The sequence below is a fragment of the Macaca thibetana genome, chromosome 10, assembly GCF_024542745.1.
Source record: "Macaca thibetana thibetana isolate TM-01 chromosome 10, ASM2454274v1, whole genome shotgun sequence".
In the NCBI taxonomy this organism is placed as follows: domain Eukaryota; kingdom Metazoa; phylum Chordata; class Mammalia; order Primates; family Cercopithecidae; genus Macaca; species Macaca thibetana.
This window is the reverse complement of record NC_065587.1, coordinates 49732942-49754962: the sequence shown is the minus strand read 5'-3', so window position 1 is coordinate 49754962 and position 22021 is coordinate 49732942. Positions and strand designations below refer to the sequence as shown.

The following is a 22021-nucleotide window of genomic DNA, read 5'->3' as shown; positions in this document are numbered from 1 at the left end:
GTAGTTACCAGACAGAGAAGTTTCACTGCCCTAAAAATCCTCTATCACAGATGTATTTTAATGATTTGATTGAATATGTAGGCTGCTAAGAAGTGGGCTTTGAGCCCACAGGAATTGTGGGCTCAAAACATCTCAAAAAATTAAAAAAAAAAAAAAAAGCCCTGAATTTTTGGAGGAATCTCTCTTGCTGCCCCTGTTCTCAGCCCCTGAATTTAGCACAAGCCAAGCAACATCGTCCAGTCCCCTGGGATGCAGTGATTGATTCAGAGATGAGCATGTGACTTAAGATGGTCTATCACAGTGAACTTCAGGATCCTGGTATGGAATTGGGATGTGAATAAGGAAGCAAGTCTTATCAGAATCTGCTGGCAGACATGAAGGCATCATCCTCAGAGTGAGTCCAACATTAGAGGAAGCAAAAAGGAGAGACCAAGAGAAACCAAGTCCTTGCTGAGACTGTTAAGTGGCTGGATCAAGTTTCACCTGAAAGCAGCCCTACCTTTCCAGTCAGACAGACTTAGGTTAAGTCTCAGCTCCATCACTTGTGTGCTGTGTGACCATGGACAAATTATTTACTGTTAGGATGTCAGTTTCCTCCTGGAAAAATGGGGATCCTAGCAGAATGCCTGCTTCATAAGGTTGTTATGAAGATAAACAAGTTAATACATACATAGTTGTTAGAAGTGCCTGACATATTGTAAACCCTCAATAAATTTTATTTTATTTTTTTGAGACAGAGTCTCGCTCTGTCACCCGGGTTGGAGTGCAATGGCTCGATCTTGGCTCACTGCAACCTCCGCCTCCGGGGTACAAGTGATTCTCCTACCTCAGCCTCCCAAGTAGCTGGGATTAGAACTGCCCATCACCACATCGGGCTAATTTTTGTGTTTTTAGTAGAGATGGGTTTTTGTCATGTTGGCCAGGCTGGTCTCAAACTCCTGACCCCAAGTGATCCACCTGCCTTGGCCTCCCAAAGTGCTAGGATTACAGGTGTGAGCCACTACACCTGCCTTCAATAAATTTTAGCTATTACGGTTAGCACTGAGCCACTAGAACAAACCTTACCTGAACTGAAACTCTCCTTTGAACTTCACTGCTATACGAATCCAATGGATTCTGGGTTTTTTTTTTTTTTTTTTTTTTTTTTTTTGAGACGGAGTTTCACTCTTTTTGCTCAGGCTGGAGTGTAATGGCGCGATCTTGGCTCACAACAACCTCTGCCTCCTGGGTTCAAGCGCTTCTCCTGCCTCAGCTTCCCGACTACCTGGGATTACAGGCATGCACCACCATGCCCAGCTAATTTTGTATTTTTTGGTAGAGACGGGGTTTCTCCATGTTGTTCAGGCTGGTCTTGAACTCCTGACCTCAGGTGATCCGCCCACCTCAGCCTCCCAAAGTGCTGGGATTACAGGCATGAGCCACCGCACCCGGCCTGGATTCTCGTTTTTATTTTGCTATATTTTTTCTTGCTTGCAGAGTGTGGGGCCTGAGATCAGGGAAGGATCAGGGAGAAAGGTGTGGGGAACTGTGTTTGAAGGTGGCTGTTACTCTGTGTCAGGCACTTTGCACACAACTTGCTATTTGGCCCCATTTTCCAGAAGAGGAAACGGAGGCTCAGAGAAGTTAACTTGTCCAATGTTTTTTTTTTTTTTTTTTTGCTTTTTTGGGACAGAATCTCACTCTGTCGCCCAGGCTGGAATGCAGTGGCGCGATCTTGACTCACTGCAACCTCCGCCTCTGGGGTTCATGCCATTCTCCTGCCTCAGCCTCCCGAGTAGCTGGGACTATAGGTGCCCACCACCATGCCCGGCTACTTTTTTTGTATTTTTGGTAGAGACGGGGTTTCACTGTTTTAGCCAGGATGGTCTCAATCTCCTGACCTTGTGATCCACCTGTCTTGGCCTCCCAAAGTGCTGGGATTACAGGCGTGAGCCACCGCACCTGGCCAACTTGTCCAATGTTTTTACCAGAGAGGAAAGGTAAGGTAAGGGGCCAGGCGTGGTGGCTCACACCTGTAATGCCAGCACTTTGGGAGACCGAGGCAGGTGGATTACTTGAGGCTAGGAGTTTGAGACCAGCCTGGCTAACATGGGGAAACCCCATCTCTACTAAAAACACAAAAATTAGCTGGGTGTGGTGGCACGTGCCTGTGCCTGTAATCTCAACTACTGGGGAGGCTGTGGCAGGAGAATGGCTTGAACCCGGAAGGCAGAGGTTGCAGTGAACCGAGATCACGCTACTAATCTCTAGCCTGGGCAACAGAGCAAGACTCCGTCTCAAAAAACAAAACAAAACAAAAGATAAGGTAGGGAAGTTGGACAGTGGGTATGGCAAGAGTAAAGGCCAGGAGGTGTGACTGTACCTGATGTGCATGCAGGGAATGGGAGTCATTAGGAATCTAGAGGAATTAGTGGGCAATAAAAGGCCAGGAGGCCAGGAAGGGCGGGGCCGAGCTCAATCCGTGTTGGTGGTGGTTGGAGCTATCTTTGTGTTATGGCCACAACTGCAGTTCCCTTGCATCAATCTTCTTATCTGTGAGGGTGACATAGAGGTACATTTGTTTGGATTAGATCTGATAAGCCACAGATATCCCAAAGTTATAGTGGCTTAAACATGGCAGACACACACACACACACTACACAGACACACACACACAAACATGGCAGACACACACACACTACACAGACACACACACAAACTTGGCAGACACACACACACTACGCAGACACACACGCACAAACACGGCAGACATTTCTTTTCCTTTCACGTAGATAGAGGGGACCAGAGGTAGTGTGGCAGAATCCACAATTGCCAGGTCCCCTTCTATCTGGTCACTCCTCCATCTGGTCAGTCAACCAACAGGTGGCTTCCACCTCAGGGCCCAAGAAGGTCACTCATGCTCCAGCCATTATGTCATATTCCAGCCAGCAGGAAGGGGCAAAGAAGGCAACATTTCCCTGCTTTGATCCTACTGGTTAGAACTTGGTCTTAGTCACATGGCACTCTCTGCTGTACAGGAGGCTAGAGAATGTAGTTGTCCTCTATGGAGACCATCTAAAAAGCTGGGGTTCTATTAATAATAAGAAAGGAAAATGATATTATTAATAGTTGATACTCGGAAGCTTCTGCCGCACACATGGCAGGCACGAGTCCTTCTTTTTGGCCTCCAGTGTCCAAACTGCTTTCCTAGGCTCTCTAGCCATCCTGGTGTTCCTGAGAGTTACCCAATTATTTCCCTAGTAAATTACTTGTTTCTTGCCTGTCATCACGAGCCCTCATAGTGAATGGCATAGGGGACGAGATCAGAAATGCATGATCAACAATAATGGTGAACATTTATTGAGCACTTACTGCATGCCAGGCCATGTTATAACCTTACCTCAGCCTCCCGAGTAGCGGGATTACAGGCATGCACCACCATGCCTGGCTAATTTTGTATTTTCAGTAGAGACGGGGTTTCTCCATGTTGGTCAGGCTGGTCTCGAACTCCCAACCTCAGGTGATCTGCCAGCCTCGGCCTCCCAAAGTGCTGGGATTACAGGCATGAGCACCGCACCTGGCCAGGCCTGGTTCATTTAAAAATTGTTGTCTTAATCTGAGTTGCTTAAGAACATCGAGTTGTTACTGCTTGCAATTCTGTGTGTTGGCTGGTGGTTCCTCTGTGGGTTTCACCTGGGCTTGTGCATGTGGCTGCTTCTGGCTTTCAGCTGTGCTGGCCAGGCCAAGGTGGCCTCACTCTTGGTGACATGGGATTCAGATGGGATTCAGATAGCTGGTTGTTGGCTGCGGCATCTCAGTGCTGCATCTGGGCTCTTGTCATCCAGAAGGTTAGACTAGCTTCTGTATGTGGTGTTTTCAGCACAGCATCCAGGAACCCTAGGCCCAGATGTCCCATAAAGTCTCTTTCTCCCATTTATTCTATCTCAGAGCAAGTCAAACATCAGCCCAGGGCTTCCAGGAAACTGCTCCTTGCTCCTTGTTGGACCCCAGACCTCATTTGTACTCACTAGCAGAGGGATAAGATTACCCTTTGACTTATCCGGCCCTCCAAGGTGGGGCAGGGAATGGGGTCACTTCCCTGAGGCACGTGGGCTGCCTGGGGAAGGGGTGGACCTTTGAACAAAACCGGGGAGGGGCAGGTGCAGGGAGAGGGTGGTTACAGAGCCGAGACAATAGACAACAGGACTATGACCACCCACTGTTAATGTTTGGTGGAATTTCTTTCCAGGCATTTTACAAATACTCAAGAGATATTCCTGCCTGCCACACTTACACTGAGAACCCGTTTCTGGAAGCCTCTTGGGACTGTGCCCTGATTGTGCCTAGATCCTGAGCACAATCATACAATGATGTTTTTCCTTTTCCTGGGAGCAGGTGGGAATGACAGATTAAAACTATGCTGTAAAAACTAGAACAAAACATAGGTGAGTTTCTAAAAAATGCCTTTAAAAAATAATCAATCTTTTTTCAAATTTACAGAAAAGTTGCAAGAACAGTACAATAAACTCTCAACACCCTAATTATCAACATTTTGCTACACGTGATTTATCCTTCTATCTCTCTGTGTGTACTATTTTTCGGAACCATTTGGGAGTCAGTTACAGACATCATAATGCCTTTTTAGCCTAAATTCTTCCGTGTGTATTTCTTAAGAACAAAGACATTCTCTTACAGGAACTCTGTATAGTTTTTAAGATCAGAAAATGTCACATTGGTGCAACGTTATAATTTAATTTCTTTTCTTTTCTGTCTTTCTTTTTTTTTTTTTTTTTGAGAGGGAGTTTGGCTCTTGTTGCCCAGGCTGGAGTGCAATGGCGCGATCTTGGCTCACCGCTACTTCCGCCTCCCAGGTTCAAGCGATTCTCCTGCCTCAGCCTCCCGAGTGGCTGGGACTACAGGCACACACCACCACACCCAGCTAATTTTTGTAACTTTTTTTAGTAGAGATGGGGTTTCACCATGTTGGCCAGGATGGTCTCGGTCTCCTGACCTCGTGATCTGCCTGCCTCGGCCTCCCAAAGTGGTGGGATTAGAGGCGTGAGCCACTGTGCCTGGCCTATAATTTAATTTCTATTGTTCAGATTCAAATCTTGTTATTTATCCCAATTAGGACCTGAGACCCTTTTTTTCTTCCTCTGAGTCTGCTTGCAAGGGACATCTCGTATTCTTAAACTAGTGACTATCAATGTCATTGCACCCCTTCTAAAGAGGTAAAATGTCCTTCTGCCCAAAGAGAAGAAAGTCAGTAACACATAAAATCTGTTTAAAGAATCTGTGCTTAGAAATCCTCCTCATAGGCTCTGTACAGTTACAGCAATGGTTCTCAGTCTGGGGTGATTTTGACTCCCAGGGGACATTTGGCAATGTCTGGAGAAATTTTTGGTTATCACAACTGGGGGTGGTGATTTACTGGCATCTAGCGGGTAGAAGCCACAGATGCTGCTAAACATCCTACAGAGGACGGTCCCCCTACAGCCCAACAACAAAGAATGACCCAGTCCAGGATGTCAGTGGGGCCAAGGTTAGAAATCCTGACCTGTAAGTAAACTGAAGAGGCATGCCTTTTTCTGTTGCAATAGTGCTCCCATGAATGTACAATTCGTCCTAGCAGTTCCATTTCCCCCCACCTATGTTGCAAAAATCCCACCTCTGTAGGCACCGGGAGGTCCAGCCAAGTGTGTTTAGGATCGCTGGAAACTGGAACCAACCTGTATGCCCATTAGGAAGAGACAGATCAAGCACGTAGTCACACTGTGCCCTGTTGCTTCCCTCTGCTTCTTTTGCTCCTGGGTAACTAGGGCGGGGGAGGTGGGATTGGAAGGATGCCAGGAATCTTGGGCCTAGCTGCTGCTTTATGACTTAGGGATACAACTGCTTCTGACTCATGCGTGATTGGCTCTTTGTGATTATGTGCTGAGACACGTCAGCAGGAGGCTGCCCCGGAATGTCTCCCCATGTGAATTGAGGGTGGGGCCTCTGCTGAGTCACCTCTGTCTCCTAGAAGCCTGGCTCAGGGTCAGCTCATTTTAAAAGCAGCCGACCTTTCTTCTTCTCTTCCTTTCTCTTCCCTTCTCTTCCCTTCTCTTCCCTTCTCTTCTCTTCTCTTTTCTCTTCCTTTCTCTTCTCTTCTCTTCTCTCTTCTCTCCTCTCCTCTCCTCTCTTCTCTTCTCTTCTCTTTTCTTCTTCTCTCTCTCTCTCTCTTTCATTCACATTATAGCTTGAGTCAGAACTTCCTTTTTAAGGCTGAAGGACCACATTTTGCTTGTTTGTTCATTTGCGATCAATGATGATGGACACTCAGGTTGTGTCCACTTTTTAGCTATCGTAAATACTGTTGCTAATGAATATGGGTGTACAAATATTTCTTCAAGATCTTGCTTTCAGTTCTTTTGGGTATATACTCAGAAGTGGAACTGCTGGATCATATGGTAATTTCTGTGTTTAATTTGTTGAAGAACCGCCATATTGTTTTCCACTCTGGATGTTCAATTTTTAAATTTTATTTATTTATTTGTTTGTTTTTTTGAGACAGAGTTTCCCTTTTGTTGCCCAGGCTGGAGTGCAGTGGTGTGATCTCGGCTTACTGCAACCTCTGCCTCCCAGGTTCAAGCCATTCTCCTGACTCAGCTACCCGAGTAGCTGGGATTACAGGTGTGTGCCACCATGCCCAGCTAATTTTTGCATTTTAGTAGAGACAGGTTTCACCATGTTGGCCAGGCTGGTCTTGAACTCCTGACCTCAAGTGATCCACCTGCCTCGGCCTCCCAAAGTCTTGGGATTACAAGCATGAGCCACCATGTCCGGCCTGGCTGTTCCATTTTATATTCCAACAGTGCACAAGGGTTCCAATTTCTCTACACCAACACTTATTATTATTATTATTATTTTGGAGATGGAGTTTTGTTCTGTCACCCAGGCTGGAGTGCAGTGGCATGATTTTGGTTCACTGTAACCTCCGCCTCCCAGGTTCAAGTGAATCTCCTGCCTCAGCCTCCCGAGTAGCTGGGACTACAGGTGAGTGCCACCACGCCTGGCTAATTTTTTGTATTTTTAGCAGAGGTGGGGTTTCATCTTGTTGGCCAGGCTGGTCTTGAACTCCCGATCTCAGGTGATCCACCCACCTTGGCCTCCCAAAGTGCTGGGATTACAGGCAGGAGCTACCAAGCCTGGCCTGTTTTGTAGTTTTCATTGTAAAAGTTTTTCACTGTTTGGATTAATACCTAAGGATTTTCTTCTTTTTGATGCTATTGTAAATGAAATTGTTTTTATAATTTTTGTTTCAGATCACTCACTGTCAGTGTAGAGAAAAGTAACTGATTTTTGTGTGCTGACTTTGTATCTTGCTACTTTGCTGAATTTATTTATTAATTCTAACAGTTTTTTCTTAGTTTGTGAAATTTTTAGGGTTTCTACATATAAGATTGTATCATTGGAGAGCAGAGATTATTTTACTTCTTCTTTTCAGTTTGGATGGCTTTGATTTCTTTTTCACTCCTAATTGCTCTAACTAGAACTATCAGTATTATGTTGACTGGCTAGAACTACCAGTACTATGTTGACTAGAAGTGCTAGGATTACAGGTGTGTACCACCGTGCCTGGCTGACTTTTTTTCTGTACCTTTTTTTTTTTTTTTTTTTTTTTTTTTGAGACGGAGTCTCGCTTTGTCGCCCAGGCTGGAGTGCAGTGGCCGGATCTCAGCTCACTGCAAGCTCCGCCTCCCGGGTTTACGCCATTCTCCTGCCTCAGCCTCCCGAGTAGCTGGGACTACAGGCACCCGCCACCTCGCCCGGCTAGTTTTTTGTATTTTTTAGTAGAGACGGGGTTTCACCATATCAGCCAGGATGGTCTCGATCTCCTGACCTCGTGATCCGCCCATCTCGGCCTCCCAAAGTGCTGGGATTACAGGCTTGAGCCACCGCGCCCGGCCTTCTGTACCTTTTTAGAGACAAGATCTCACTCTACCAGGCTGGTCTTGAACTCTTAGGCTCAAGTGATTTGCCCATCTTGGCCTTCCAAAGTGCTGGGATTACAGGTGTGAGCCACCGCGCCTGGCCCAGAGGAGCTAGTGCTACTAGTTCTAAATCTGACTAGAAGTCAACATAGGTTTTTTTTTCTGAGATAGGGTCTCACTCTGTCACCCAGGCTGGAGTGCAGTGGTGTGATCACGGCTCACTACAGCCTTGACCTCCTGGGCTCTAGCAGTCCTCCCACCTCAGCCTCCTGAGTAACTGGAACTACAGATGTATGCCACCACACCTGGAGAGAGATACATATTATAATAAAAATTATAATATAATTACAATTATATTTATAATTATAATAATATAATGTTATAAATATATAATATAATATATAAAATTATAAATATATTATCTAATATATAATATAAATATTATATAATATTATAACATAAGATGTCAGTTCACTGCAACCTCCGCCTCCTAGGTTCAAGCGATCCACCCAGCCTCCTAAGTAGCTGGGACGACAGGCACCTGCCACCACGCTTGGTTAATTATTTTTGTAGAGATGAGGTTTCACCATATTGCCCAGGCTGGTCTCGAACTCTTGAGCTCAAGAGGTCCGCCCACCTTGGCCTCCTAAAGTGCTGGGATTATAGGCATGCGCCACCGTGTCCAGCCTTGGGCAGCCATTTTGGACCATGAGATGGAAACTGCCAGTTGTCTTCAACAAGAAAAAAAGCACAAGATGGCAAAAGACTGGGCTCCTGACACCGTAAAGCAACTATGCAGCTCTGGATCACTTTCATTCAGATTAATATGAGAGAGGAAAACAAACTATTTTTTTGACTAGGAGGCAGTTGTTATTTATTTATTTATTTATTTATTTATTTATTTATTTTGAGACGGAGTCTTGCTCTGTCGCCCGGGCTGGAGTGCAGTGGCCGGATCTCAGCTCACTGCAAGCTCCGCCTCCCGGGTTTACGCCATTCTCCTGCCTCAGCCTCCGGAGTAGCTGGGACTACAGGCGCCCGCCACCTCGCCCGGCTAGTTTTTTGTATTTTTAGTAGAGACGGGGTTTCACGGTGTTAGCCAGGATGGTCTCGATCTCCTGACCTCGTGATCCGCCCGTCTCGGCCTCCCAAAGTGCTGGGATTACAGGCTTGAGCCACCGCGCCCGGCCCTTGGCAGTTGTTAATTGAACCTTTCTTATAGCATGGAGCCTGTATCCCACCATTGCAGTTTGCCTAATGAATAAATGGATGCTTGAATAACCAAAGAAGCAGTCAGATCCAGGCTCCCATACAGATTCATGCACAAAGACTCTGCCTTAGCCTAGGTGGGAGCAACGTCCAAGTGCAGTAGAAATATTCATGGCTGGAGGCTAGTTCTTTTTGATATAGGGTCTCACTCTGTTGCCCAGGCTGGAGTGCAGTGGTGTGATCACGGCTTACTGCAGCCTTGACCTCTTGGGCTCTAGCAGTCCTCCCACCTCAGCCTCCTGAGTAACTGGAACTACAGATGTATGCCACCACACCTGGAGAGAGATCTATATAATATAGATCTCTCTCTCTATATATTTATATATCTCCACCATATATCTCCAGGTGTGGTGGCACACATCTGTAGTTCCAGTTATATATATATCATATATAATATATATTATATATAAAAATATGTATAATATATAAATACATATATAAATAAAATATATAAATATGTATTTATTTTGTTAAAATAAAATAAATACATACATATATATTACATATATATATGTACTTTTTATAGAGACATGGTCTATGTTGCCCAGGCTGATCTCAAACTCTAGGACTCAAGTGATCTGCCCACCTTGGTCTCCAAAAGTGCTAGGATTACAGGTGTGTACCACCATGCCTGGCTGACTTTTTTTCTGTACCTTTTTAGAGACAAGGTCTCACTCTACCAGGCTGGTCTGGAAGTCTTAGGCTCAAGTGATTTGCCCATCTTGGCCTTCCAAAGTGCTGGGATTACAGGTGTGAGCCACCGCGCCTGGCCCAGAGGAGCTAGTGCTACTAGTTCTAAATCTGGCCTTTCCACTAACTAGCTGTGTGCCCATGAGTCACACATGTCCCCTCTCTGGGTCTCACATTTCTCAGTTGTAAACCAGGCTTAGCAAATCTTTAAATCTATGCAATTTAAAGATTTTTTTTTGCTCTTTTGCAATTGCATTTCTAGGAATCCATTCCCAGGGAAATTCTCACCGCACAGCACATGAACACAGGTGCCAGGATGCAGCCGCACCTTCCTTTGTGGAAATATCCTTAAAAGTGATTAAGTAAATGAGAGTTTATCTGTGCTCTGGAGTGCAAGACCGCGGACTATGGCTTTCAGGATTCTCTGGTGACACCTGCTGGCACAAAGGGATACTACAGCCCAGCTTGGCTACGTATTGGGAATTTCTAGAATAAGAGAGGTTCGGGGTAATTGTGTGAGGGTGGTTTGGGGAGGCAGAGAGCAGGGAGAGATTTGGAAGGAAGGTCAAGGCAAGGAGGTGGCCTGAGTGTGGAGGTTGCAAGCATAGACCTGGGTTCCAATTCTGGCTTCACTATTTACTAGCTGGGTGAGCCTGGGTGGATTTGGGACTTTCTCTGAGCCTCTCTTTCTTCTTCTGTAAAACAAGGATCCTAGGCCAGGTGCGGTGGCTCATGCCTGTAATTCCAGAACTTTGGGAGACTAAGGCGGGCAGATCACAAGGTCAAGAGTTCGAGACCAGCCTGGCCAACATGGTGAAACTCTGTCTCTACTAAGAATACAAAAATTAGCTGGGTGTGGTGGCGTGTGCCTGTAATCCTAGCTACTCGGGAGGCTGAGGCAGGAGAATCGCTTGAACCTGGGAGGCAGAGGTTGCAGTGAGCTGAGATCATGCCACTGCACTCCAGCCTGGGTGACAGAGCAAGACTCCATCTCAAAAAGATAAAATAAAATAAGGCCCGTGTTACAGATTATTGGTGAGGGCTGGGTGAAAGGATTACTTTATTTAATAATTTATTGAAACAACATTGAGCACCTAAGGTGTCAGTGATTGACAGTCTCATCTAGGTGCCAGGGATACAGCAGGGGATGAGGCCTGGGTCCTGCCCTCCTGGAGCTTACAGTCTAGTGCAGAGAACACAACAAACCAATAAGCATGCATATGACATAATTTCAGGTATTATTTTTATTTATTTATTTATTTTTGAGACATAGTCTCACTCTGTCACCCAGGTTGGAGTGCAGTGGTGCCATCTTGGTCACTGCAGCCTCCACCTCCTGGGTTCCAGCGATTCTCATGCCTCAGCCTGCCAAGTAACTGGGACTCCAGGTACACACCACCACGTTGGCTAATTTTTGTATAAGTAGAGGTGGGATTTTGCCATGTTGCCCAGACTGGTCTCGAACTCCTGTCCTCAAGTAATTCACCCACCTCGGCCTCCCAAAGTGCTGGGATAACAGGCATGAGCCACCGTACCCAGCCTAATTTCAGGTATTGATGACACTACAAAGGAAAATAAAGCAGGAGGCGTGTTGGTGTGGGTGGAGGCATTGTTGCAAGTGGGGTGCATGGGGAGGGTGTCTCTGAGGAGGCTTGAGCAGAGCCAGAGGAGCCGTATCCTGTGTGCATATGGAATGCATAAGAAATGCTAGCAGAAGAGCCTCACATGTAGGAAAGAGCCAATAAATGGTGGGTCATCATCTTATTACACACAGCAGAGCGAAAGGAAGGGAGGGATTGAAATCCATTTCCCAGGGTCTGCGGCAGTCACAGAGAGTGACAGAAGATTCCCTGGGCTGGCAGGTGGAGCAGCAGCCCTGCTCATGGTGTGGGGAGTGGGGAGCCCTGGACCTGAGGAGACCCAGTTCTGGGTGGCCTTGAGCGAGCCACCGTCTGGGCCTCAGTTTCCTCATTTGGAAAACAGGGCCGATAATGCCCACTTTGTGAAACTGGGGGGTGCCATGGGCTGAATGATGACCCCTCCAAATCATTATGTTGAGATTCTAACCCCCAGTACCTCCGAATGTTACTGTATTTGGAAATAAGGCCTTTAAAGGGGTAATTAAGTGGCTAGGCACAATGGTTCACACCTGTAATCCCAGCACTTTGGGAAGTCGAGGAGGGCAGATTACTTGAGGTCAGGAGTTTGAGACCAGCCTGGCCAACATGGTGAAACCCTATCTCTATGAAAAATACAAAAAGTAGCCGGGCGTGGTGGTGCACATCTGTAATCCTAGCTACCCAGGAGGCTGGGGCAGGAGAATTGCTGGAAACCAGGAGGCAGGGGTTGCAGTGAGCCGAGATCGCACCACTGCACCCCAGCCTGGCCCACAAAGTGAAACTCCCTCTTCCGGGGGTGGGGGGGGGGGGGAAAAGAGGTAATTAAGTAAAAATGAGGTCATTAGGGTGGACCCTAATCCAATATAATCGTTGTCTTCATAGGAAGAGGAAATTTGGACACAGACACAAACAGAGGGAGGGCCATGTAAGCCCAGAGCAAGAAGGCAGCCATCTACAAGCCTCGGGAGAGGCTGCGGGAGAAACCAGCCCCACTCACACCTTGACAACAATCTCTGTTGTTTAAACCACACAGTCTGTAGTCCTGTGTTACGGCGAGCCCTGCAAACTGAGATGGGGTTGATGTGGAAATACGGCTGGGCACACAGGAGACCCTCAGTGGAGGCTGATTTCTGTGGCCCAGTGCCACATGGAGCCCGACCATTGGCTGAGCTGGAGGCCTGATTGTGACCACTCAACGTCTCTGTTAAGCTCAGGGTCTGCCTTGAGATCCTGCACTTACCACGGAGTGGCCCTGCCTTGGGGCCCCATCTCACCTCTTTCTGCCCTCCTTTCTGGTTCATGACTCAGCCATCCACTAACGTCTCATGGTAGCACTGTGGCCACTCTGTAAACGACAGCACCACTGGCGTCTCACTGGGGGCCAGTCTGGAAGAGGGAGACCACCGAGACATTTCAGACAGAAGGGATGGGATACAGGCGTTGCTTACACAGAGGACGGATGAGCCGAGATGCAGAAAGGCCAGGTGAGGCACTGGCCACAGCTGGAGGCGCTCCGCCCTAGGCCAGCGGGACAGAAGGAAGCTGGGTCCGAGAAGCCAGGGCTGGAGCCACAGTGGGGGCTGCCTGGTAGGAGCCGACCAGGGAGGGAGGGTGTGTCGGGCGGGGGCAGGCGTTCTTTGCTTTCCGATCCAAGCCCCGTCCTCTGCAGCTCTGTTCTGTCTGTCCCGGAGCTGACCCTGCGGAGCCTTTCCCAGGCTCCCGTCCGGTGAGTTCCTATTGGCCAACGGGAGGCCCCAGTCGGAGAGCGCCCCGGGACAGGCCCCTGTGCCTCCGGCTTTGCGGAGTGACGCAGGCCCCGGGCTACAGCAACCCTACCAGCCCCTCCAGCTTACAGGTGGCAGTGGCTCTTTGCAGCTGCGATTTCTTTCTCGGAGCGTCCTCCCCATCCGGTACGGCCTCTGCCTCCACCATCGTCTCTGTAACCCGTTCCCTGTGGGAGAGTCCCTGTTGCAGCGTTCAGAGGTTTCGGTTTTCCGGCTGAACTTAACGCGAGGGAAGGCGCTGACGGCAAGGTGGCAGGTGACCAGCCCAGCAGGCCGCCCAGGCCTCCCCTACCTACAGACAGAAGCGCCGAGGCCTGCGGAGGGGAGAGGCAGGTGGGTGTGGGGGATCGGGGGCAGCCCTGGAGTCCAGACAGGCCTTGTTTTGTCCCAGGAAGAAAATTCCAACACAGACCACAACACCGATGGACCTGGAAAACACTGTGCTCAGTGAAAGAAGTCAGACACACAAGGACAATGTTGTATGAGGTACCTGGGATGGGCAGATTCTGAGAGACGGAAAATAGAATAGAGGTTACCTGGAGAGAGGGGGTAATTGTTGAATGAGGACAGAGTTTGTGTCGGGGATGATAGAAAAGTTTTGGATACAGAGAGTGATGACAAGTATACAGCATTGTGAATTTTCTTTTCTTTTCTTTTCTTTTTCTGTGACAAGGTCTTACTCTGTTGCCCAGGCTGGACTGCAGTGGTGCAATCCTAGCTCGCTGCAGCTTCGACCTCCCGTGCTCAAGTGATTCTCCCACCTCAGTCTCCTGAGCAGTTGGGACTACAGGTGCATGCCACCACGCCTGGCTGATTTTTCTTGTATTTTTTTTTGGTAGAGATGGGGGTATCGCTATGTTGCCCAGGCTGGTCTTGAACAATTGGGCTCAAGTAATTCTCCCGCCTTGGCCTCCCAAAGTGCTGGGATTACAGGTGTGAGGGTGTGAGCCACTGTGCCTGGTGTGAATGTATTTAATGCCACTGAATTTTACACTTAATGGTGAAAATGATAAATATTCTGTTAAATATTTTACCACAATAAAAAAAATCTGTGACAGTTGTCAGAATGAAAACCTTCACAAATAGAGAAAGACCATGAAGAGGGGAGTCTCATGCTTATATGCCTGATAAAGAATGACTGTAAGAACTACAACCCTTGGCTGGGTGCAGTGGCTCACGTTTGTAATCCGAGCACTTTGGGAGGCCGAGGCAGGTGGAACACCTGGGGTCATGAGTTTGAGACCAGCCTGGCCAACATGGTGAAACACTGTCTCTATTAAAAATACAAAAAAAGCCGGGCGCGGTGGCTCAAGCCTGTAATCCCAGCACTTTGGGAGGCCGAGACGGGTGGATCACGAGGTCAGGAGATCGAGACCATCCTGGCTAACACGGTGAAACCCCGTCTCTACTAAAAATACAAAAAACTAGCCGGGCGAGGTGGCGGGCGCCTGTAGTCCCAGCTACTCGGGAGGCTGAGGCAGGAGAATGGCGTGAACCCGGGAGGCGGAGCTTGCAGTGAGCTGAGATCCGGCCACTGCACTCCAGCCTGGGCGACAGAGCGAGACTCCGTCTCAAAAAAAAAAAAAAAAAAAAAAAAAAAAAAAAATACAAAAAAAGATTAGCCGGGCGTGATGGCGGGCGCCTGTAATTCCAGCTACTCAGGAGACTGAGTCAGGAGAATAGCTTGAACCTGGGAGGCGGAGGTTGCAGTGAGCTGAGATCGCACCACTGCACTCCAGCCTGGGTGACAGAGTGAGACTCTGTCTCAAAAATTAAAAAAAAAAAAAAAAAAAGAAGCCGGGCACGGTGGCTCACACCTGTAATCCCAGCACTTTGGGAGGCTGAGGCGGATGGATTACCTGAGGTTGGGAGTTTGAGACCAGCCTGGCCAACATGGAGAAACCCCATCTCTACTAAAAATACAAAATTAGCCAGGTGTGGTGGCGCATGCCTGTAATACCAGCTACTTGGGAGGCTGAGACAGGAGAATCGCTTGAGCCCAGGAGACCGAGGTTGCGGTGAGCCGAGATAGTGCCACTGCAGTACAGCCTGGACATCAAGCGCAAAACTCTGTGTCAAAAAATATATATATATTTATTTTTAGAGACAAGGTCTTGCTCTGTTGCCTAGGCTGGAGTGCAGTCATGGCTCACTGGAGCCTTGAACTCCTGGGCTCAAGCAATCCTCCTGCCTCAGCCTCCCAACTATCTGAGACTACAGGCAGGCACCACTATGTCCAGTTAATTTTTAAATTTTTTCATAGAGGTGGGGTCTCACTATGTTGCACAGGCTGGTCTAGAAAATTTTAAATTAAATATGTAACTCACATTTACAGTTCACATTATTTATTTATTTATTTATTTATTGACAGAGAGTCTTGCTGTGTTGCCCAGGCTGGAGTGCAGTGGCATGATCTCGGCTCACTGCAACCTCTGCCTCCTGGGTTCAAGTGATTCCCCTGTCTCAGCCTCCTGAGTAGCTGGGATTACAGGCGCCCACCACCACGCCCAGTTAATTTTTGTATTTTTAGTAGAGTCAGGGTTTCACCATGTCGGCCAGGCTGGTCTTGAACTCCTGGCCTCATGATCCACCCGCCTTGGTCTCCCAAAGTGCTGGGATTACAGGCATGAGCCACCATGCCCAACTGCAGACATCTTTTTGTTTTGTTTTTTCTTTGGAGATGGCATCTCACTCTGTCACCCAGGAGGGAGTACAGTGGCATGATACCTGCTCACTGCAGCCTCGACCTCCTGGATTCAAGCGATCCTCCCACCTCAGCCTCCTGAGTAGCTGGGGCTACAGGTGTGCAACACCACGCCTGGCTAATTAAAAAGGTGACAGAGAGACCCTGTCTCAAAAAGCAAACAAACAAAAAACCACGTGTGTGCAGGTGTGTGTGTGTGTGTGTAGGGGTGTGTGTGTGTGTGTGTGTGTGGGGAGAGAGAGAGAAAGAGACGAGGAGGATATGATACATCAAATGTAGTAAAATGAAAACATTTGGGAAATATTTGAAGTATTTGTAACTTTTCTTTAAGTCTGAAAGTATTTTAAAATTAAAAAAAAGAAATAACATAAAAGGTAAATAGTGCCAGGTGTGGTGGTGCACGCCTGAAATCCCAGCAATTTGGGAGGCTGAGGCAGGTAGATCACCTGAGGTCAGGAGTTCGAGACCAGCCTGGCCAACATGGTGAAACCTCATCTCTACTAAAAATACAAAAATTAGCCAGGTATAGTGGTGGGTACTTGTAGTCCCAGCTACTTGGGAGGCTGAGGCAGGAGAATTGCTTGAATCCAGGAGGTGGAGGTTGCAGTGAGCTGAGATTGCACCACTGCACTCCAGCCTGGGTGACAGAGCAAGACTCTGTCTCCATAAAAAAAAAAAAAAAAAGAAAGAAAGAAGAAAAAGGGTGAATAGTACCAAGTGGTGGTGGAAGATACGGGATATAAAACCCTTGGGCACAGCTGGTGTGAGTGGAGAGGGGATAGCCTTTCTGTAGAGCACCTGGTACTTAGTCAGATTAGTCCCCCCATCCCCTGCAACCCATTCCCAAGCCAAAGTCCCAGAGACATCCTCACGCCAGCCCTGGAGGGTGCAAGGAGGCGGCAGCTGACCTTATCTGTGGTGGGGCAAGTTGGGGGTCACTTGGGTGTCTACCCCAGGGACTGGGCGGCTGAGACTGGGGACTGCTCACAGAAAGGACCGTGGAGGAGCCACAGCCACAAAACCCTTAACACAAGTGTTCATGCACAAAGTAGCCACATGTGTTTTGCAGGGACACATTCCAGCAAAAAGACACAAAGTGACAGAATGGCTGCCTTTGAGTGGGGGTGAGAAGAGGTGGATGGCAGGTATCAGAAGAGAAGGGAATAAATATATGAAGAAAAACGACCCCCTCGGGCAGTGCCTGGCACAGCATAAGTGCCCAGGAAACAGAGGCCCAGCTGCTCACGTTCTGGGCAGCAGGGCTGGGACCAGCGCCGGCTTCCTGGTTAAGGAGGTCACCCTTTCCTCTTGAGGGGTCTGAGTATGCATGTCAGTACCTGGTGGGCACGCAGCACCCAGCTGACCGGGGGCCTTCCCCTCTGTGGGTGTCACCGGCCTGGCCCTGAGAACTGGATGAAAGCTGGAATAATTCTTCCTGTAATAAAGCAAATGCGACCATGTTCAACCTTTCCCTTCATTTCAGAGGCTTCCCGCACCCGATGCCTCCCACAGCCTCAGGCTGAGTCCCCAGGTGCTCCAGTGGGGGTGGCAATGCTGAGCACTGAGTTGGTTTCCATAGTTTTCATCATTAAAATGTTTAAATGACTAGGCTGGGCACGATTGCTCAGGCCTGTAATCCCAGCACTTTGGGAAGCCGAGGTAGGTGGATCACTTGAGCCCAGGAGTTTGAGACCAGCCTGGGCAACATGGCAAAATCCTGTCTCTACAAAATGCAAAAAAATTAGCTGGGTGTGGTGGCACTACAGGTGCCTGTAGTCCCAGCTACTTGGGAGGCTGAGATGTGAGGACTGCTTGAGCCTGGGGAGGTTGAGGTTGCAGTGAGCTGTGATCGTGCCACTGCACTCTAGCCTGGGTGACAGTGACAGACCCTGTCTCCAAATAAATAAATGAATAAAATTAGCCTGGCATGGTGGCATGTGCCTGTGGTCCCAGCTACTTGGGAGGCAGAGGGAAGGGCATCTGAGTCTGCGGGGTTGAGGCTGCAGTGAGCTGTGATGGTGCCAATGTACTTGAGCCTAGGCTACAGAGATCTTACCTAAAAAAAGCCTAAATGAAAGTGTGGCGAGGAGCAGGCTTGAGTTATATTCATGCTGAGCTCTTCAGGATAGATTCTCAAAAAAAGTGGCATTGGTGGGGCTCTCCCTCTGTTTATTCACTAATCTGTTTTATTTTTTATCTTTATTTATTTATTTAATTTTTTTTTTGAGACGGAGTCTGGCTCTGTTGCCCAGGCTGGAGTGCAGTGGCCGGATCTCAGCTCACTGCAAGCCCCGCCTCCCAGGTTCACGCCATTCTCCTGCCTCAGCCTCCCGAGTAGCTGGGAGTACAGGCACCCGCCACCTCGCCTGGCTAATTTTTTTTGTATTTTTAGTAGAGACGGGGTTTCACCGTGTTAGCCAGGATGGTCTTGATCTCCTGACCTCATGATCTGCCCGTCTTGGCCTCCCAAAGTGCTGGGATTACAGGCTTGAGCCACCGCGCCCAGTCTATTTTTTTTTATCTACTTTTTTTGAGATGAAGTTTCACTCTGTCACCCAGGCTGGAGTGCAGTGGCACGATCTCGGCTCACTGCAACATCCATCTCCTGGGTTCGAGCGATTCTCCCACCTCGGTCTCCAAGTAACTGGGATTACAGGCATGCGCTACCACGTTCAGCTAATTTTTAGTAGAGACAAAGTTTCACCATGTTGGCCAGGCTGGTCTTGAACTCCTGACCTCAAGTGATCCACCCGCTTTGGCCTCCCAAAGTGCTGGGATTACAGGTGAGAGTCACCACGACCCACCCATTTTAACATTTAATTGGGTAAGCTGCAGATACCCCTCAAGATGTCAGTGTGCATGTCATTAACTAGAGTCCAATACTTGTTTCTCTGTCTGTAAAGCTTACATTTGATGAATTGCACAACTCTTAGGTGTACTTTTGATTACTTTTTTTTTTGAGATGGAGTTTTGCTCTGTCACCAAGACTAGAGTACAGTGGTGTGATCTCTGCTCACTGCAACCTCTGCCTCCTGGGTTCAAGTGATTCTTCTGCCTCAGCCTCCTGAGCAGTTGGGATTACAGGCGCCCGCCACCGCGCCTGGCTAATTTTTTGTATTTTTAGTAGAGATGGGGTTTCACCATGTTGGCCAGGCTGGTCTTGAACTCCTGACCTCAAGTGATCCACCCGCCTCAGCCTCCCAAAGTACTGGGATTACAAGTGTGAGCCACCGCGCCCAGCCACTTTTGATTACTTTTGACAAATGCATCTAGCTGCACTGCCCAGACTCCCTCCAAGATATTAAACATGCGGTGGGTTGAATTGTGTCCCCCAAGAAGATATGTTCAAGTCCCAACCCCTGGGACCTGTGAATGTGACCTTATTTGGAAATAGGGGCTTGCAGATGTAACCCAACTGAAGACGAGCTCATTCTGGAGTAGGGTGCACTGTAAATCCAATGAGTGGTGTTTACATAAGAGAAGGGAGAGGGAGATTTGGAGGTGAACACACACAGAGGGAAGAAGGCACTGGAAGGAGGCTGTTGGAAGATGAAGGCAGAGATTGGGGTCATGCAGCTAGAGCCAAGGAACATGATGAATGGCAGGCAAGCACCATGGACGAGGCAAGGAAGGATTCGTCCCCAGAACCTCCAGAGGGAGCAGGGCCCTGGTTTCAAGGGAGAATAAATTTCTGTTGTTTTGGGTTTGTGGTATCTTATCATGGTGGCCCTAGGAAGCTCACACGAAACACGTACCATCACCCCAGTGAGCACCCTTGTCCCCTCCCCAGTTGTGCTCTCCCGCAACTGGCAACCACCGTTCTGCTATTTTCCTCATGGGCGAGTTCTGCCTGTTCTAGAGCTCTATACAGATGGGATCACACAGGAGGTTCTTGGTGTCTGGTATCTTTCATTCACACAAGATCTGAGATCTACTGTTGCAGCTATCAGTGCTGGCACGCCTATAATTAAAGTCCATTTACTTGAAGAGGAAGTAAAATTTGAAGTTGAGGAGGAGGGGAGTAGGCAGTAAGCTTTCTCTTTTTTTTTTGAGACTGAGTTTCGCTCTTGTTGCCCAGGCTAGAGTGCAATGGCGTGATGTTGGCTTACCGCAACCTCCGCCTCCCGGATTCAAGCGATTCTCCTGCCTCAGCCTCCCGAGTAGCTCGGATTACAGGCATGCGCCACCACGCCCGGCTAAGTTTTGTATTTTTAGTAGAGATGGGGTTTTGCCATATTGGTCAGGCTGGTCTCGAACTCCCGCCGACCTCAGGTGATCCGCCCGCCTCGGCCTCCCAAACTGCTGGGATTACAAGCGTGAGCCACCGCTCCCGGCCTGTAAGCTTTCTCTTTAAAGCTGGGCTTGAGGCCCCCTCTTCCCCGGGGGTCTCTGGCCCTCAGGCGCCTCGACCTGAAGCTATTTCCCAGTTCAGACAGAGGTTGCAGAGATCGCAGGCGGGGCTTCCGCGCCACCTTGTGGCCATTCTAGGCAGTGCAACCCGTGATGCCTGTGGTGGGGCGTGGGGGTGGGGGTGGGGTGGGGAAGGTGGGGTGGGCCCTCAAGTCACTGAGCACCTACTCAGCGCCTGCATGATTCCACTGTATGTGTGTGGGGGCAGAGATGACCTAGATTGGGCAGACCCTAGAGGGGTTCCCAGGAGAGGGAGATTGCACAACACTAACTCCAGTAGGGTGGATGGAGTGAGGCCCAGAGGCCTGAAGTCCAGCTAGAGCCTGGAGCAGGGGAGAGTAATGGACTTGGGCATTCAGGGAACATTTCCCTGGGCATCTCTACAGCTGGGGATGGAAAGGAAGGGTGTTAAAGGCAAGGGAACAGCACAGCCAAGGTGTGGAAACAGGACCCGGCAACATTCTGCACCCAACCAATCATAAGGTAATACGTGTCCATGGTGAACATTTTTTTTTTTTCTTTTTAGAGACAGGGTCTTGCTCTGTCACCCAGGCTGGAGTGCAGTGACACAATCATGGCTCACTGCAGCCTTGACCTCTTGGGCCCAAGAGATCCTCTTGCCTCAATCTCCTGAATGTCTGGGACTGCAGATGCACACCACCATGCCTAGCTAGTTTTGGACTTTTTTTTATAGATGGGGGTCTCGCTGTGTTGACTGGCTTGTCTTGAACTCCTGGCCTCAACTGATCCTCCTGCTTTGGCCTCTCAAAGTGCTGGGATTACAGGCGTGAGCCCCCACGCTCGGCCCCATGGTGAACTGTTTTTTTTTTTTTTTCTTTTTTGAGACAGGGTCTTGTTCTGTTGCCCAGGCTGGAGTGCAGTGGCATGATCTCGGCTCACTGCAGCCTCTGCTTCCCGGGCTCAAGTGATTCTCCTGCCTCAGCCCTCTGAGTAGTTGGGATTACAGAGTCGCACCACCATGCCTGGCTAATTTTTGTATTTTTAGTAGAGATGGGGTTTCACCATGTTGGCCAATCTGGTCATGAACTCCTGAGCTCAAATGATCCACCCGCCTTGGCCTCCCCAAAGTGCTGGGATTACAGGTGTGAGCCACCGCGCCCGGCTGGCTTAAGTCTTAAGCAGCAGCTTCCACTTTTGTGTTCTGGGGGAGGCTAGCAGCTATGTAAGAAGTCTGTGCTGGTTGCAAAAAGTGCAAGGTTTAAAAAAAAAAAAGGCCGGGCGCGGTGGCTCACGCCTGTAATCCCAGCACTTTGGGAGGCCGAGACGGGCGGATCACGAGGTCAGGAGATCGAGACCATCCTGGCTAACACGGTGAAACCCCGTCTCTACTAAAAAAATACAAAAAACTAGCCGAGCGAGGTGGCGGGCGCCTATAGTCCCAGCTACTCGGGAGGCTGAGGCAGGAGAATGGCGTGAACCCGGGAGGCGGAGCTTGCAGTGAGCTGAGATCCGGCCACCGCACTCCAGCCTGGGTGACAGAGCGAGACTCTGTCTCAAAAAAAAAAAAAAAAAAAAAAAAAGACTGTTCTGAGACCACATGGCAAGGCCACGAGGCAAGAGAGGCCAGGAGGA

At 48.8% G+C, this 22021-nt stretch overlaps 3 protein-coding genes across 3 annotated transcripts in view; 1 reads left to right on the top strand and 2 right to left on the bottom strand.

The window, feature by feature from the left end:
• The window catches only part of PEDS1 (plasmanylethanolamine desaturase 1), a 293832-nt gene that overhangs the window by 34983 nt on the left and 236828 nt on the right, over positions 1-22021 (bottom strand). The gene's annotated exons all lie outside the window — the stretch shown is intronic.
• UBE2V1 (ubiquitin conjugating enzyme E2 V1) overlaps positions 1-22021 on the bottom strand; it is a 167219-nt gene that overhangs the window by 81584 nt on the left and 63614 nt on the right. The window lies entirely within an intron of this gene.
• On the top strand, positions 11794-17132 carry LOC126964097 (uncharacterized). The gene is made up of 3 exons (XM_050806928.1): positions 11794-11841; positions 12863-13014; positions 13246-17132. Exons 1-3 carry the CDS (start codon positions 11794-11796, stop codon positions 13763-13765), a joined length of 720 nt encoding a protein of 239 aa, XP_050662885.1. The 3' UTR covers positions 13766-17132.